We start from the raw sequence: 15524 nt of genomic DNA on the forward strand, positions 1-15524 counted from the left end.
TCTTCCTTTCATATTAAAAACAAACCAAAAAACAACCACAGCTGGACACCAGTGGGGCACGGTGGTCACTGGCTGGGCATCTGTGGGGAGGTGCAGCTGCAGGAGGCCTCTGAGGCCCTGGTCCTGGCCAGGCCGGCCGTCCACAGAGCCTGCCCAGTGCCAAGGCCAGCCCCCACCACGTGAAGTCGATCCTAACCTGCTGGGAGGGGCCTGCGGAGACCAAGAAGTGACCATCAGACGTCAAATAATCTGCTTTAACCTTTGTTTTCATTTACTGTTGCTTTAAAACCAAAGTGCCGCCGGCGCCGTGGCTTAACAGGCTAATCCTCTGCCTTGCAGTGCCGGCACACCGGGTTCTAGTCCCGGTTGGGGCGCCAGATTCTATCCCGGTTGCCCCTCTTCCAGGCCAGCTCTCTGCTATGGCCCGGGAAGGCAGTGGAGGATGGCCCAAGTCCTTGGGCCCTGCACCCGCATGGGAGACCAGGAGAAGCACCTGGCTCCTGGCTTCAGATCAGTACAATGCGCCGGCCACAGCGGCCATTAGAGGGTGAACCAACGGCAAAAAGGAAGACCTTTCTCTCTCTCTCTCTCTCTCTATCCACTCTGCCTATCAAAAAAAAAAAAAAAAAAAAAACAGCCGGCGCCACGGCTCACTAGGCTAATCCTCCGCCTAGCGGCGCCGGCACACCGGGTTCTAGTCCCGGTCGGGGCACCGATCCTGTCCCGGTTGCCCCTCTTCCAGGCCAGCTCTCTGCTGTGGCCAGGGAGTGCAGTGGAGGATGGGCCCTGCACCACATGGGAGACCAGGAGAAGCACCTGGCTCCTGCCATCAGATCGGCGCGGTGCGCCGGCCGCAGCACGCCTACCGCGGTGGCCATTGGAGGGTGAACCAACGGCAAAAGGAAGACCTTTCTCTCTGTCTCTCTCTCACTGTCCACTCTGCCTGTCAAAAATAAAAAAAAAAATTTTAAAAAAATTAAAAAAAAAAAAAAAACAAAGTGCCAGCGCTGTGGTGTAGCAGGTAAAGCTGCCACCTGCAGCGCCAGCATCCCATATAGGCGCCGGTTCAAGTCCCGGCTGCTCCACTTCCAATCCAGCTCTCTGCTATGGCCTGGGAAAACAGTAGAAGATGGCCCAAGTCCTTGGGCCCCTGCACCCATGCGGGAGACCCAGAAGCAGCTCCTGGCTCCTGGCTTCGGGTTGGCGCAGCTCCAGCCGTTGCGGCCAACTGGGGAGTGAACCAGCGGATGGAAGACCTCTCTCTCTCTGCCTCTTGTAACTCTGCCTTTCAAACAAATAAATAAATCTTTAAAAACAAAAGCAAAGAAGCAAAAACTCAAAGTGCCAGTTTGGAGGGGACCAAGTCCTTTGAGCTTCGTTTGCAGTCAGTGCACCTGGTCCTCGGCAGCTCCCGGCTCGGGTGTCTGCTCGCGCATCTCTGTGCGGACACACGTGGGACGCTGCGCCCTCCTCCAGGGGTGTCCGCCCATCCAGGGGGCGGGGCCCACTGCCCACTGCTGGGCCTGGCACCTGTGGGCATCCAGCCTGATCCGTGTGGGGCCCTGGAACCAGCTGTGCCAGATGGCAGGAAGGGACCAAGGTGCTGTGACCTGAACAGGAGGTTCCAGGGGCTGGGCAGTGGGAGCAACTGTGACGATGGTGGACTCTGAGATGAAGGCCCTGGGCAAGGTCCAGGGCAGCCTGGGAGAGAAGCCCCATAGGCCTGGACGTGGGGCTTCCCTGGGGCCCAGACTGGCGCGGAACACTGAGGTCACGCCCTGGGGCCGCGGCACCTCCCTCGGCAGCAGCTCAGGTCCCGCAGGAGCAGGCACACACACACACACGCACACGCGTGCCCCTGTGCAGGCCACAGGCTGGAGCATGCACTGGGACTCTGTAAACAGGTTCTCAGGGCCAGGCGTGCCAGCTTATGGCAGGCAGGGGCTCAAAGGCAAGGCAGGTGCTGCGAGTCAGGCCCAAGGCCGTGTCCAGGGCCTGGAGCAGAGCTGGAGTCCACGGGCAGAAGGGGCAAGGAGAGCTGGGGGCAGGGCTCCAGGGCAAGGAGTATGGCACAGGCCCCCCGGCCCCTGCGACCCGGTGCTCCTGAGACCTGTGCCCAGGGACGGACAGCCAGAAGCTGGGCTGCACCACGCGTCCACCCCAGGGAAGAAGGAGGCTGAAACCCATGCCCATACTCCAGGGGGCATAGGCAGCCGCCGAGCCTGCAAGACAGTGTTCCCAGAGGGTCTGCAGTGCCCGAAGGCTGTATCCCCACACAGAGCAGCCTTTGTCACAGCTGCGCTGGGCTCACCAGGCAGCCTCGGGAATAAAGCCCCTCTGTCCACAGGCACCACCCAGGAAGAACACAGCCGCCCACCCCACCCCAGTGCACCCACACAGCCGTCAGCCCCTGTCCCCGCCCCCGTGCACCCACACAGCCACCCACCCCCAACCCACCCCACCCCAGTACACCCACACAGCCACCCGCCCCCGCCCCAGTGCACCCACACAGCCGCCCGCCCGCACCCCCGCCCCCGTGCACCCACACAGCCACCCACCCCCACCTCCACCCCACCCCAGTGCACCCACACAGCCGCCAGCCCAGTGCACCCACATACCAGGCCCATCAATGTCCCAGGTGTGCGGTGAGATGGGTTGTCCAAACCGTCCCACCCAGGGGAGGCCTGTGCTGGGTGCTGAGGGCCTAATACACCCTGTGCTGCAGGAGCTCCCTGCACCCTGCCCGCCCCAGCCAGCACTGCCCTGGGGCTGCCTCCCGGGGCCTGTGCTCGGCTCGCACCCTGACCCCCAGAGAACCTGAGAAGGGGGGCAGCAAGGGCCGGGGCCTCCTGCACAGGGAGGCCCCTACCATTTATTTCCGAGTCCCTCCCACAGACCCTCAGTGCTCAGACCCCAGGCAAGTCTCCACCCACTCCTGGGGCCCAGCCCACGCCCTCCGGGGTGCTGCTGGCCACTCAGGACAGCTGCTGCCCCGTCTCTGCTCCTGACGCCCACACGAGGCGGCCAGGACTGCGGGCCCTCAGCGTCCAGGCGGTGGGATCCAGACAAGGGCAGGCAGGGCTCCTGCCAGCCTGGCCAGCTCCTGCCGACACTGGCCCTGGAGTTGGCGCAGTGCCGCTTCCAGGCAGGCCTCCTGGCTCCTTAGCATCTCGATGACCTCTGCTGCCTGCAGGCCCTGACCTGCTGCTGTCCCGTCTCTGCTTCTCACCAGCCGGTGGGGCCCAAGGGGCCAGGCAGGGCCAGGGTCTTGCTCCCAGGACCGCTGCAGGGCTGCGAGCTGCTGCTGCACGGCCTCCTGCACGGTCCGCCGAGAGAAGCTCCCCCGCAGCCCCTGGCCCTGGCCGCCAACCTGCAACAGGACGCCGGGCTCAGTGGACCCCAGCAAGCCCAACACTCCCCCGGCCCCAGCGACTGGACCCGGCCACCCTGCAGCCCCACAGCTCCCCTGCTCAGCCCTCACCTCCCTCCTGGAGGCCAGCAGATGGACTGTGGGCCGGCGCTAAAGGGCCCCCACCCCAGGCTCTGCTCTACCCTAAGCCAGCAGTAGCCGGTCCCTGGGACCCCTGGATCCCAGCAGGGATAGGGTCCCCAACCTCTGGCCTCAGGTCTCCCCAGGACCACCTGCTAAGCCCCAACTCACTGTGGGCTGTGAGCACCAGCCTGGCTCCAGCAGGCCACAGCCGAGGGGGAGGAGTGACCACCAGCAGCAGACGTGGCCTGGCCAGGCCCACAGACAGCACTGGAGGACCTGCTGGAGGGGCTCAGACCCCACACCAGGGCAGGCACCGTGGGGGTGGCAGGGACTCCCACCGCAGCTGCTTAGCCTGGTGACTAAGATGCCAACGAAGCGCCGGGGTCCGGCCCAGCCATGAACCACACCAGAGCGCCAGGGTAGGATGCTGGCTCCACTCCTGGCTCCAGCTTCCTGCTACCTGGGAGGCGGTGGTGATGGCCCTAGTGGTTGGGACCCTGCCGCCCCAGTGGGAGACTGGGTGCCAAGCTCCCAGCTCAGATCACTGCCAGCATTTAGGGAACGACCCCACAGATGGGAGTGCCCTGTCAGTCTCCACCTGTCTCTGTCTCTACACCTCTCAAATAAAAACAAAAAATAAGGGCACAGTCCAAGCGCTCCAACCCCACCCAGAAGGGGCTCACCCTGGCCTGCCAGGCCGCGCGCCTGGGTTCCGCTGCCTCCCGCAGCGCCTCCTGCAGGCCCTGCAGCTCCCGTGCCACCAGCTCCAACTCGCTGATCCTGTGCTCAGGGATCCTGGGCAGAAACGTGGGCTGTGAGGCTGCGGCGGGGACCTCCAGGGGGCAGGAGCCCAGGACGGTGTCCTGCAGAGAGACCCTTGTGACCAAGTGCTCGCAGGGCAGCCAGCAGGGACGAGGACCCAGAGCCCAGGGGACAGAGGTGGCCCCCAAGGCCAGTTACCCAGCAGGTGCAGAGGCCACAGACCCTGACAAGCCCACGGCCTCCTCAGAGGTGCCCCCCATGGGCATCACTGAGGGGTGGGTCCCTGTGGGGGCGGGGCTTCCTCACCATCCACTGCCAGTAGACCAGCTCGCAGGCTCGCCACCGCACGGCCGCCTCCAGGCGCGCATTCTCACTCTCCAGCGCCTGCAGCAGCTGCCAAGAGACACAGCCGGGCGAGACCTCACACCGCCCAGCACAGACAGGACAGCCCCAGGATCTTGCCCACGCGCCCCTCCAGCCCCCGCTTCTGCACACCAGGCTAGCTGACCGGTGGCCAGCTGAGCAGTCTCCCTGTGGGCCCCAGGGTCCTTCCTGCAGTGAGGTGGCCCCACCCAACCAGCTGGCCAGAGCTGGGCCTCCCCTCTGGGCCCCCCTATGGCCCCCCACGCTGCCCCTGCTGTGAGTCCCCCGGGTTGGGGCTAGGTCCAGAACACCCCCCATCCCCTGCTGACGGGACGGCACCCAGGGGCTGTGGGAAGATGGGGGTGGGGGCTGGGAGCTGCCATGCAGCCCATGCTGCTGGCCCAGCACAGTGTACCCGCGGCAGCACTTGGTGCCTGGCCACCATCCGCCTGCAGCCACGCCCCCAGCCCCTCCCCTGGTTAGCACCTCCCTGTGGCTCTGCACAGAACACGGACCTTCCTTCCAGACGAGAGGTGCTGGGTGACATGGCCGTCCCTGCCCACACCAGAGCCTTCCACACAGGCTCACTCCCACCTCAGGCCTGGCCTGTGCACCCACACCAGGGCCCCCACACAGGCTCACTCCCACCTCAGACCCCACCTGTGCACCCACACCAGGGCCCCCACACAGGCTCACTCCCACCTCAGACCCAGCGTGTACACCCACACCAGGGCCCCCACACAGGCTCACTCCCACCTCAGACCCAGCGTGTACACCCACACCAGGGCCCCCACACAGGCTCACTCCCACCTCAGACCCAGCGTGTACACCCACACCAGGGCCCCCACACAGGCTCACTCCCACCTCAGGCCTCGCCTGTGCACAGCCTCTGCTCTGCACCCCACAAGCGCAGGAGGTCCACGGAGCAGGAGGGGCCCATGGACACTTGCATGGCCCACGGCAGCAATGACAGCGAGTGTGGCAGAGACAGGGACATGCATGACATCGGCGAGTGTGGCACAGACACAGGGACATCGGTGACATTGGCGAGTGTGGCAGACACAGGGACATGGGTGACATCGGCGAGTGTGGCAGAGACACAGGGACATGGGTGACATCGGCGAGTGTGGTAGAGACAGGGACATCGGTGACATTGGCAAGTGTGGCAGACACAGGGACATGGGTGACATCGGCAAGTGTGGTAGAGACAGGGACATCGGTGACATTGGCAAGTGTGGCAGACACAGGGACATGGGTGACATCGGCGAGTGTGGCAGAGACACAGGGACATGGGTGACATCGGCGAGTGTGGCAGACACAGGGACATGAGTGACATCGGCGAGTGTGGCAGACACAGGGACATGGGTGACATTGGCAAGCGTGACAGAGACACAGGGACATGAGTGACATCGGCGAGTGTGGCAGACACAGGGACATGAGTGACATCGGCGAGCGTGACAGACAGGAATGTGGGTGGCATTGACGAGTGTGGCAGACACAGGGACACCCACAGCTCGAAGCCCGACAGCCACGCTCGTCCTCCCTGGCCGCCCTGCTGCCCCCGGCCAGCCCGCACCTGCCGGCCATTCTCTGGGTCTCTGAGCGCCTCTGCTTCCGTGACAGACAGATGGCCGAGGCTGTGGTTGCCGTGGCAGCTGTGGGTGTATCCGTGGATCTGAAACAGCCGGTGCAAACGCTAGCCTGAGGGGGTGGCCCCTCCCCAGCCTTCGGAGACCCCCTCACCCCCAGGGGAGGAGACAGGGTCCAGAGGGCCCACCGTTTCACTGGTGCTGGCCTAGGCTGGAGAGGGCGCCCGCAACCCCACCCCACAGTTCCCTGGGGAGTGCCAGGGCACGGCCGGGCACAGTGCTTCGCCCTGGGCTCAGGGAGCGCCAGTCTCTAAGGCCCTCACAGGCCTCAGGGGAAGCACAGCCTCTGGCCAGGCAGCCCTGGGGGCAGGGGGGCACCTGGAGGCAGGGGGACCCCCAGAGAGGTGAAGCACAGGTTAACGGGAGGCAGGCTCTGCGAGGCGGAGCGGCTGCAGCCAAGGCCAGGAGCAGGGCACTGTGCCCGGCAGCCCTCACGGCACACCAGGCACACCCCTGGGCACCGGTGCCCCTGCAGCTGCACCCAGAGGAGTCTGTCACCCCACATCAGCAACCCCCAGGGCTGCGGTGGGGGAGGGGTGCCCACTCCAAGCGAGCAACTTCTGGGTAGGAGGTGGCAGCCCAGGGGCAGGGGCTGTGACCAGCGGGTCACCCCCACCCACAGTGAAGCGCCGCTTCGGGTCCCGGCTCCTCTGTTCCAATCCAGGTTCCTGCACCCACCTGAATTCACCTGGCCTAGTCCAGGAGTGAGCCAGAAATGGAAAATCTCCTTCTCTTTCTCTCTCTCTCTCTCTCTCTCTCTCTCTCTGTTGCTCTGCTGTTCAAATAAGTAAATAACTCTTTATAAAGGCCGACCTCATGGGCCGGCGCTGTGGCGCAGCAAGTAAAGCCGCCACCTGTGGGCACGGGTTCAAGTCCCGGCTGCTCTACTTCCGATCCAGCTCCCTGCTATGGCCTGGAAAGCAGTGGAGGATGGGCCAGAGATTTGGACCTGTGCACACGTGTGTGGGAGACCCGGAAGAAGCTCCTGGCTCCTGGCTTCCACCTGACCCAGCTCCAGCCGAGGTGGCCATCTGGGCAGTGAGCCAGCAGGTGGAAGATTTCTCTCTCTAACTCTGCCTTTCAAATAAATAAATCTTCAAAAACAAAGACCCCATGGGCTCGCTGACACCCCGCTTCCAGCTTGCCCCCTGGACACCTGCTCCCCACTGCCCAGCTCTGCAAAGTCCTGGGCCCCAGCAGCCGCAGGCCACGCCCACACGGAGCTGGCCCGCGGGCCTACCTTGCTCAGGAGGGCGCTCTGCTCCTGCTGCCCGGAGGCCAGGCCTCGCCACCGCAACCGCAGCTTCCCCAGCAGCCACTGCACACGGCGCACGTCCACGGGGCCCTCTGCTTCCACGGCCGGGCCAGGCCTGGCCAGGGACTCACACTGCGGGGGGCACGGAGGTGCAGAGCCCGGCCCTGAGACCGTGGACACAGCGGGACTGGGCGGGGCTCACGCTCGCGCCACACCCACCTCCAGCGCGGGCACCTCGTCACCCAGCCGCACGCGAGTTTGGGCCAGCAGCCGCTCGAGGAGGGGTCCGCGGGCCAGGAGCCAGGACAGGGCCAGCAGCAGCTCCCGGCTGCCCTGGGAGCCGTCCTCGGGAAGTCGTGCCAGCGCCGGCCTCTGGTAGCCCTGGGAGCTCAGTGCTGACTTCACCCAGCGAGCGCGCGCCTCTGCCGAAGGTCACCAGCTCAGGGGGCTCGCCCACCTGGAGCTGACATCACTCCGGCCTCTCCAGAGACCCCCACACGACCCCCAAGCAGGGGTCACGCTCTGAGGAGACAGTCAGGGGTGCCGGGACGCGAGCCAGGATGAGGCGCCCAGGGGCTGCCGGGGTCGCAGCAGACCCCTTAGGAGGGGCGGGAGGCGCTCTGCGGGGAGGGCGGGGCTCGCCAGGGCGGGGCTCGCCAGGGCGGGGCTCTGCGAGAGGGCAGGGCTCTGAGGGGAGGGCGGGCTCGCCGGGGGCGGGGCTCTGCGAGAGGGCGGGGCTCATCGGGGCGGGGCTCTTCGAGAGGGCAGGGCTCTGCGGGGGGGCGGGGCTCGCCGGGGGCTGGCGGGGTTCGCCGGGGCGGGGCTCTTCGAGAGGGCAGGGCTCTGCGGGGGGGCGGGGCTCGCCGGGGGCGGGGCTCTGCGGGGAGGGCAGGCTTGCCGGGGGCGGGGCTCTGCGAGGGCGGGGCTCTGCGGGGCAGGCGGGGCTCGCACGGGGGCGGGGCTCTGCGAGAGGGCGGGAATCTCCGGGGGCGGAGCCATGCTGCTTGTGGGGCGGGGCTTGGACGGAGGGTGGGGTTTACCTGGACCGAGTGAGGCCGAGGCACCGACCGCGCCGAGCGGCGAGAGCACGTGGAAAAGGAGCCGCCAGAGCGCGGAGGCCTGCAGAAAGCGAAGGGCGAGCGGTGAGCGGAGCCAAGTGCTCCTGCGCCAGCCCTGCCCCCGCCTGGCCCGGCCGCCCGCCACGCCATTCTCACGGCTTCCGGACGGTCGAACTTGGCGCGGCGGAAGACCTCGGGGCTGGGTCCGGCGGGCAGCGACTGACTCAGCGCGGCGATGGCCTCGGGCAGGGCTCCCACCCCGACCCCGGCCGCCCCGGCCACCCGGCGCCGCCGCCTCCCCATGCAGCCGGGACCTGGTGCCTCAGAGGGCCCGCCACCGTCGCGGTGAGGCTGGCAACCAATCGCCGCGCGGACTGGGTGCCTGCGTCCAATCGCCGCGCCAGCTGGGACCCGCCCCCGCGGCCCTGGCCCAGTGAGCGGTCCCCCGGCGTTTGAGCGCTACGTAGTCTGACCTATGAGTAGGTCATTCCGCACTCTGGGCGGGGCCGTCGGCTCTGCCTGCTCCAAAGAGCCCGCCCTCGCGGGCCAATCGCGGCGGCGCCCGCTCCGCCCAGTCCCCGCCCACCGAACGCTACTCCGCCGTCCCCTCGCCACTGCCCAAGGGCGCCCCCTGGCGTCGCGGCGGCTCCACGCAGGGCGCGGACTCCGCAGACTGCACGGCCAGCGGCTCCCGGAAGGCTGCACCCCACGCCGGCATGTGGCCGCGGAAAGGGCCCGAGAGCGAAGGCCCCACTTGGACTCCTGCATGGGGCGGCCTGGGCGCCGCCGCAGGGCAGACACGGGGCGGGGCGCGGGCCGACGCCCTTCCGCGGTGCGGCGCGGGGGACGAGGCGGGGCGGGAGGCGGCGCGAAGCGCTCGGGACCTCGCGCCTGACCGCCGCCCACGCCCCTGGCCGGGCCTTGTGTCTCCTGCCTGCCGCCTTTGTTTTTCTCCCGCGTCCACACCGCAGTGCGGTGTCTTTCTGGGCACCCTCCCACTAGCAGCCCGCATCGCACCCCGCGGCCTTGGGGACACAGATGCGGCCCTCCCTGCGCTGCCTCCGGCTGGCACGCACCCCCGCCCAGCCCCCCACGGGTCACTCCGAGTCCAGGTTGCGAGCCACACGGGCGTGGGCTGGGGACCCCGTGCTGTCCAGCGGGAAACCCAGATCTCACCAGAGCACCTGCCTGCTCTGTCCCAAACACGTGACTCCCGCGGACCCCTGATCGCACGCACTGCCCGCACGGGACCCCGCGTCCTCCTCCAGCCCACCCACCAAAGCCCAGGCTGAGACCTCCGGGCTGAGACCCCTGGGATGTGAAGGCCATGAAGACAGGGAGCACCCTGGGCAGCTCCTGCTCCCGTGAGGACGGGTCCAAACCACCCCGCAGTACTGCCGCGCGGCAGGTCTGCCGTGAGCTAAAGGCCTCCTGAGGCGTCCCCGAAGGAGATGCGCTAAGGGCCTCGGGCGGTGGCGGAGCCACAGCCTCTGCAGAAAGGCTGGCCTGGGGGTGGGGACAAGGGTGGGGCGGCAGGAAGTGGGGAGAGGGCAGGAGGCAGCCGCTCCTCCCAGTGGCTCCGAAGCCACTGACCGCCCATCCGCTCCTGGCGAGTTCCTGCTGCCCCTGTGGCCGGCCAGGGCGGCAGGATGCCTCGGTGGGTCTGGGGATTGTGGAGGGGCCTGCCCTGTGGCGGCCCCAGGAGGGCGAGCGGGTGTCCTGGCAGGCCTGGGGTGTCGATGCCTCGGCGCACAAGCACACACACTGTCTTCCCAAGTGCTCAGGTTTATTGAGTGCATACGGGGCCACGCGGGAGCCCAGGGCATCCGAGGGTGTGGCCCAGTGGGCGATGGCGAAGGGGCCTCCACCACCTGTGCAGACAGACAAGGGGAAGTGAGCAGGGTTCCACCACCTGACCCCGCTCCAGGGCAGGCTGCATGGCTGTACCTGGGGTCACTTGAAAGTGTGGCTCTCCGCTCCGCCGCGCCCAAAGCCTGCAGGGACAGGGGGAGCAGTCAGTTCAGCCGCAGGGCGGGTGCGGGGACACAGGTCAGCTCAGGGCCAGGGCGGGCGCAGGGTCGCGGGGCAGCAGGCTGCTGGGGTGGCCGTGCAGGCATGGGGGGGCCTACCTTTGGGTCCGAACATGGCTGAGTAGCAGGGGTGGTTGCAGTAGGGCTTGCCTTCATGCTACAGGGAGAGAGCCGCGCGGTGAGGGTAGAGCCACGCTCCTGCCGCGCCCCCTCCCCGACCCACCTACCTCGGCGTGGCCCCCGGAGGTCAGCGTCTTCCCACACTTCTCACACTTGAGGCAGGGTCGGTGCCAGTCCTTGCCCAGGGAGGTCACCCGCTCGGCTGCAGAGAAGCAGGGGAGCCCCTGAGCTCCGGCCGGAGCTCTCGGCCGGCAGCCCAGCCCCTTGCCCCGGCCACAGTCCAGCAGGAGCAAGGGGAGGTCGCGCTCCCCGGAGCAGCGGGGACTTTCCGTTTCCTGCACGGCTGGCGCGCCCCGGGCGTCGGTCTCTGCTCAGCTCCGGGCGGGCCCAGCCCCACGCTCCTGCCCATTGCGCGCCCGAGAAGAGGCGGGAGCCAGACAGCAGAGGCGGCGGCGGCAGAGGGCACCGCCACACTCCTGCGGGGCGCCCCCGGTCCTCCTCGCCCAGGGCGCTTACCGAAGTACACCTCCTTGTCGCACTTCGGGCACTTGGGCATGGCGGCGGCGGCGGGAGCGAACTGTGGTGCAAGACTGGGTGCGTCCCGCCGGGTCCGCGCCTTTCAGGGGCCCGGGACCCCGCCCCCTGGAGACCCGCCCCCCGCGCCCCGCCCCCGAGCCGGGGACTTGGACCCCGGGGACTTCGGATCCAGGCAAACGGGCCGAGAAAAGGTCATGTGGTCCCCGCCCGCCCCCGGGGTGACCGCGCGGGGCCGAGCGCAGAGCCCGGAGGGCGGGGCTGCTCCGGCGCGTCCAGGGACCGCGGGCCGCGCCGGCTGTCTTGGAGCAGGAAGCCGCCCCCGCCCCATCCCGCACCTGCCAGAGGCTGGACAGGTCACTTCTGAAATGTGAAAATTCTGCGCACGCTCTGACTGCCCCCTCCCAACCAAGAGGGTCGGGGGCGTTTTCCTGGAAGCCCGCCCCGCCCCAGGCCCCGCGGGGCCCCGCCCCCTCGGCCGCAGCGGGAATATCCCCGGGGGAGTTCAGAAGGGTGGACTCTGGGCCTGGCGGGAGGGGGATGATGAGCTGTGGGGGCAGAGCCCTTATCTCCACGGGAAGAGTTCACCCAGGTGAGGTGAGGCTGACCCACCCCGTGCCTGGCAGAGACGGCCCGCCCTCTGCACCCTCAAGGGCTGACCGGCTGACCACCGGCCCGGGGCTGTGCCTCTGTCCTGGCCTGCTGGAGCTGAGCGCCGCCCGGGGCCCTCACCCAGGGTCCCTTCTCCCCTCTCCCCCGCCCCGCAGGCCTGGTGGATTCCCCAGGGCAGGTGGTCAACCAGGACCCCCCTCTGCAGACCCTTCTTCCCCTTCTCTAGGGCCCCCGGGGGGCCTCCGGCCCTGCTTCTAGGGCGGCTGCCGCCCCCTTACCAGTGTCCTCATCTGCCCTGGACACACCCATTTGGAGCAAACAACGTCACCTCTGGGCCTGTCCAGGGAACGCCCCCTCCTCTGCTGCCCCAGGGGCCGTCCAGGCACCCAGCCCTGGCTTACCCTCCCGAAGCCCCCATCAGCCCCCAGGCCTGATCTAGGGCCATGTGCCTGCAGTCCCCAGACCCTGCCTGGAGAGAGGGGAGCTCTAAGGGCCCCGCCCGCGTCCAGGGCAGAGTGCCCCTCTCCCTGATAGCGCCTGGAGTCCTCAGCTCTGCAGAAAGATGTTCCACGGGGCCCACTGGAGCCCACCCCATCTGGGCTCTGTCCTCGCCTGGCCACCCTGAGGCCCACGCACAGCGCTGCCCACCTGCCTTCCCTACCTGGCACAAAGGGGCCACCTGGACTGGCTGCAGTAAAGGCCAGCAGCCCGCTCTTCAGCCAAGGCCCTGACTCCCAGGAGAGGGAGCCAGAGGGGAACGGCAAGGCAGAGACCCACAGGGCAGGGGCAGAGGCCAGCAAGGCCCAGGGCAGCCTGGAGGAGCCGCCTGGCCGCCTCCACCTCCACACACCTCTGCCAGGACGCTGTGCGCCAGGGGCTCCCGGGACAGACACCTGGACGCCCACACGTGTACATGTGTGTCTGGCTGCCTCCAGGCGTGCCTGTGTGGGTGTGGGCAAGCGTGTAGTCTCTAAGACAGATATCCGTTCCTGCCCCACCCAACCACACGTGATAGCCGCTCACCACGGGGACCTGGGCTGGGGCCAGAGGGAGCAATGCCCTCACCCTTATCCTGCCCCTTCCTCCACACTGTGCCCTGCCCAGGGGAGCCCCCCCTTGAAATCGGGGGTGATGACTCCATGCTTGCCTTCCCTGCTGTTATTCCCGTTGCCATGGTCACGGGGAGGGGGCCGAGTGGGGCCAAGGGCCCTGGGCTGTGCCCTGTTTGTTGGTTCACATGGAGTCACACGGAGACGGACTGACAAAGACAGACATATCTACACACAGAGACACGCATCAACAAATACACAGACTCACAGAGACAATCCCTGGAACCCTCCCAACACTGGAACCCCCACCTCGGGGGTGGCCACAGCCCCCTTCCTCCACCAGGCCCCTGTGCAGGCCGCCCTGCCCAGTCCCACGCCCTCTGAGCTCAGCCAGGCAGGCCCCGTGGCCACCTCCTGGGCCAGCAGCGCTGGGCCTTCCTCGTCCCCCTCCCACTCTGCCGGGGCGGCTGGAATGTGTCACAGAAGTGGGAGTTGGGGGGCAGAGGACACAGAGCCCCCAGAAGCCACTCCAGGGACGGCCCTGCACCAGGATGCATAGGGAACCTTGGGGGCCAAGACCGACTGGGTGCCTTGGGTTCCTCCGCCCCCCGCTCCTCCCCTTGGGATGTGGCACCAGGACATCCACAGACAGTGGGGCTGGGCCTCACAGTGCCCGCTGACCCGGCCCCGCAGGGAAGCGCTGCGCCTGGCGCCGTCGGGCCCCACCCCGACAGTGTGCAGGACTCAAGGTGCAGCCAGGTGGGAAGCTGCCCGCCCCTGCGCCCCGCCCTGGCTGCTCCAGCCCCATGCCCTCTGCAATGGAAAACGGGCTGAGGCCTGGCCCGCGACTCGGGCTCCCCAGGGTCCACCCTCCCCGCCCCTCCCCTCAGCTGAGCACAAGTTCCCAGAGCCTATTTTCAGCAACTCTGCCTCCTGGGACCCCGTCTGGACTGGCTGAGGCCAGACCCCAGGATGGGGGAGGCTGGGGACAGGGAGGGGAGGGGGACTGGCCCTCTAGGCCTCACCTGCAGGCCCAGGGGAGAGGCACCACAGCAATCAGCGAGGTGCGGAGGGACCGGGGCTCCCTCTGCCAGCCTCGACCCCAGCAGGGTATGCTCCCTGCCTAGGGCCTGGTGCCCAGTCTGTCTCCTGGAGCCAAGCCCAGCCACAACTGCCTTGACTTCAGGCTTCACCTGCCCAGCCGGTGCGGCCTTGCTGTCTGTGGCTCGGAGCCCACCCCGGCGCCAGCCAGGCCCTCGGGTGTCCTGGTCCCATGCCAGCCCCCAAGAGCCCGAGGCAGTCTCCTGACACTGACCCACCAGGCCACCCACAGGCGCTAGGGGTTGGGGGGATGCCTGAGCCGGGTGGGGTCGGAAGGGGGAGCAGAGCTGGGGGAGTCTGGGGCAGGCGGTGCTGAGGCTGGGGTCGCTGGCCCAGAGGAAGCTGGGCATAGGCTAGAGCCTGGGACTCGGGGAAGGGAGCCAGCCCCACAGAGGTGGCAGGAAGTGCGGGACCGGATCCACCGCGGAGGCTGACGCGGTGGGGCGAGGCCGGCTGTGCTCCCCAGCTTGGCTCCCAAAGTCTCTGAAAGGGGAGCGAGAGGCCGATGACATTTGGGAGCCAGGCCTGGGTTGCCTGGGTGAGGGTGCAGCCTCCAGGAGGGGTGCACCTGCTCCTGCTCCTCTCCAAGCAGGGCTGTGGGCACCGAGGAAGCACCTGGCAGGAACAGGGAAGGGGCCCTCCTGCAGCTGGTGCCAAGGGAACCTGGCAGTGTGTCGGCATTGGGCCACCCCCACCAACACTGCCCAGCAACGCCCAGAGACAAACAGTAGCGGCACCCGCCCCGGTTTCCATGACAACCCCTTAGACACAAACAGGGCAGCACGTCATCCACCCCCAACAGGAAGTGGGCCAGGCGGGGGGGTGGGGCTCTGCTGTCCCCGCCAGGCCGAAGCTTCTCACCCCTCAGGGACCCCACCCTCCCTCCTCGAACACAAATGTGCGCCCGCCCTGGCCCTGGCCACGCAGGCTTTGGGGAGGCCAGGAGGGAGCAGTGCCCACTGCCTGTCCTGGAGACATAGTTTCCACTGGAGGCTCCCGAGGGAGGGTCCCGGCTGTGCTTCAGCAGCCTCCCACCCCCCGGGCCGACAGCATCCCAGGCCACACAGGCAGCCATCGGTGAGGGTGGAGACCCGGGGTGCTCACCCAAACGAACCCCCACCCGGAAGCCTGGGCCCGGCGGGAGGGGACGAGGAGGGGAGCCCAGCGGAGCCCCCACCTGCCTGAACCTGCTGCAGCCCCCCTGCTCCTGCCACAGGCCCACATCCTGGCACATTCCAGCCTGGGGGAGCTGGCCAGGCTGCTTGGCTCCGGCTTTGCCAGGAGGGCGGTGGTGCCACTGGAGATGCTAGAACCAGCCCCGCGGCGTCCCCGCCCCCCAACCAAGGACATGGATGGCTGCTCACAGGACACTGGGCCCAGCATCCAGACCTGTCTGCAGGCCGGGAGGGGGGGGGGTTGGGGGGGCGGGCGGGCCAGGGAGGGACTTGTGTCGAGGGCCCTGGAGGTGTGACAGTGAGTGGCTTGTAGCACTGGGATG

The 15524-nt window shown here is 67.9% G+C and overlaps 2 protein-coding genes across 3 annotated transcripts; both read right to left on the reverse strand.

The window, feature by feature from the left end:
* Positions 1–2720: 2720 nt before the first annotated feature.
* TEDC1 (tubulin epsilon and delta complex 1) lies at positions 2721–8907 on the reverse strand. Of its 2 annotated transcripts, XM_062181643.1 has the most exons (9): positions 8737–8907; positions 8563–8641; positions 7742–7944; positions 7508–7654; positions 6195–6293; positions 4562–4648; positions 4177–4356; positions 3662–3738; positions 3142–3370 (listed from the first exon to the last, which is right to left on the reverse strand). In XM_062181643.1, exons 1-9 carry the CDS (start codon positions 8881–8883, stop codon positions 3226–3228), a joined length of 1164 nt encoding a protein of 387 aa, XP_062037627.1. In that variant the 5' UTR covers positions 8884–8907; the 3' UTR covers positions 3142–3225. The 2 variants fall into 2 exon arrangements, with proteins under 2 accessions (XP_062037626.1, XP_062037627.1); XM_062181642.1 differs by lacking the exon at positions 3662–3738 and having other exon boundaries at positions 2721–3370.
* Positions 8908–10349: 1442 nt separating this feature from the next.
* Positions 10350–11357, reverse strand: CRIP1 (cysteine rich protein 1). The gene is made up of 5 exons (XM_062181427.1): positions 11247–11357; positions 10838–10932; positions 10710–10767; positions 10528–10574; positions 10350–10451 (listed from the first exon to the last, which is right to left on the reverse strand). Exons 1-4 carry the CDS (start codon positions 11284–11286, stop codon positions 10534–10536), a joined length of 234 nt encoding a protein of 77 aa, XP_062037411.1. The 5' UTR covers positions 11287–11357; the 3' UTR covers positions 10350–10451; positions 10528–10533.
* Positions 11358–15524: the final 4167 nt, after the last annotated feature.

Source organism: Lepus europaeus, chromosome 22 (assembly GCF_033115175.1).
Source record: "Lepus europaeus isolate LE1 chromosome 22, mLepTim1.pri, whole genome shotgun sequence".
In the NCBI taxonomy this organism is placed as follows: domain Eukaryota; kingdom Metazoa; phylum Chordata; class Mammalia; order Lagomorpha; family Leporidae; genus Lepus; species Lepus europaeus.

Bases quoted from the DNA above. Each gene is read 5' to 3' on its own strand.
- TEDC1 (XM_062181642.1), bottom strand. From the start codon at position 8,883: ATGGGGAGGCGGCGGCGCCGGGTGGCCGGGGCGGCCGGGGTCGGGGTG. The intron at 8,642-8,736 runs GTGAGAATGGCG...CGCTTTCTGCAG, and splicing joins AGTTCGACCGTCCGGAAGCC to GCCTCCGCGCTCTGGCGGCT. The intron at 4,357-4,561 runs GTGAGGAAGCCC...GTCTCTCTGCAG, and splicing joins TGGTCTACTGGCAGTGGATG to GACACCGTCCTGGGCTCCTG.
- CRIP1 (XM_062181427.1), bottom strand. From the start codon at position 11,286: ATGCCCAAGTGCCCGAAGTGCGACAAGGAGGTGTACTTCG. The intron at 10,933-11,246 runs GTAAGCGCCCTG...GCTTCTCTGCAG, and splicing joins CGACAAGGAGGTGTACTTCG to CCGAGCGGGTGACCTCCCTG. The intron at 10,575-10,709 runs GTAGGCCCCCCC...CTGTCCCTGCAG, and splicing joins AGCCATGTTCGGACCCAAAG to GCTTTGGGCGCGGCGGAGCG.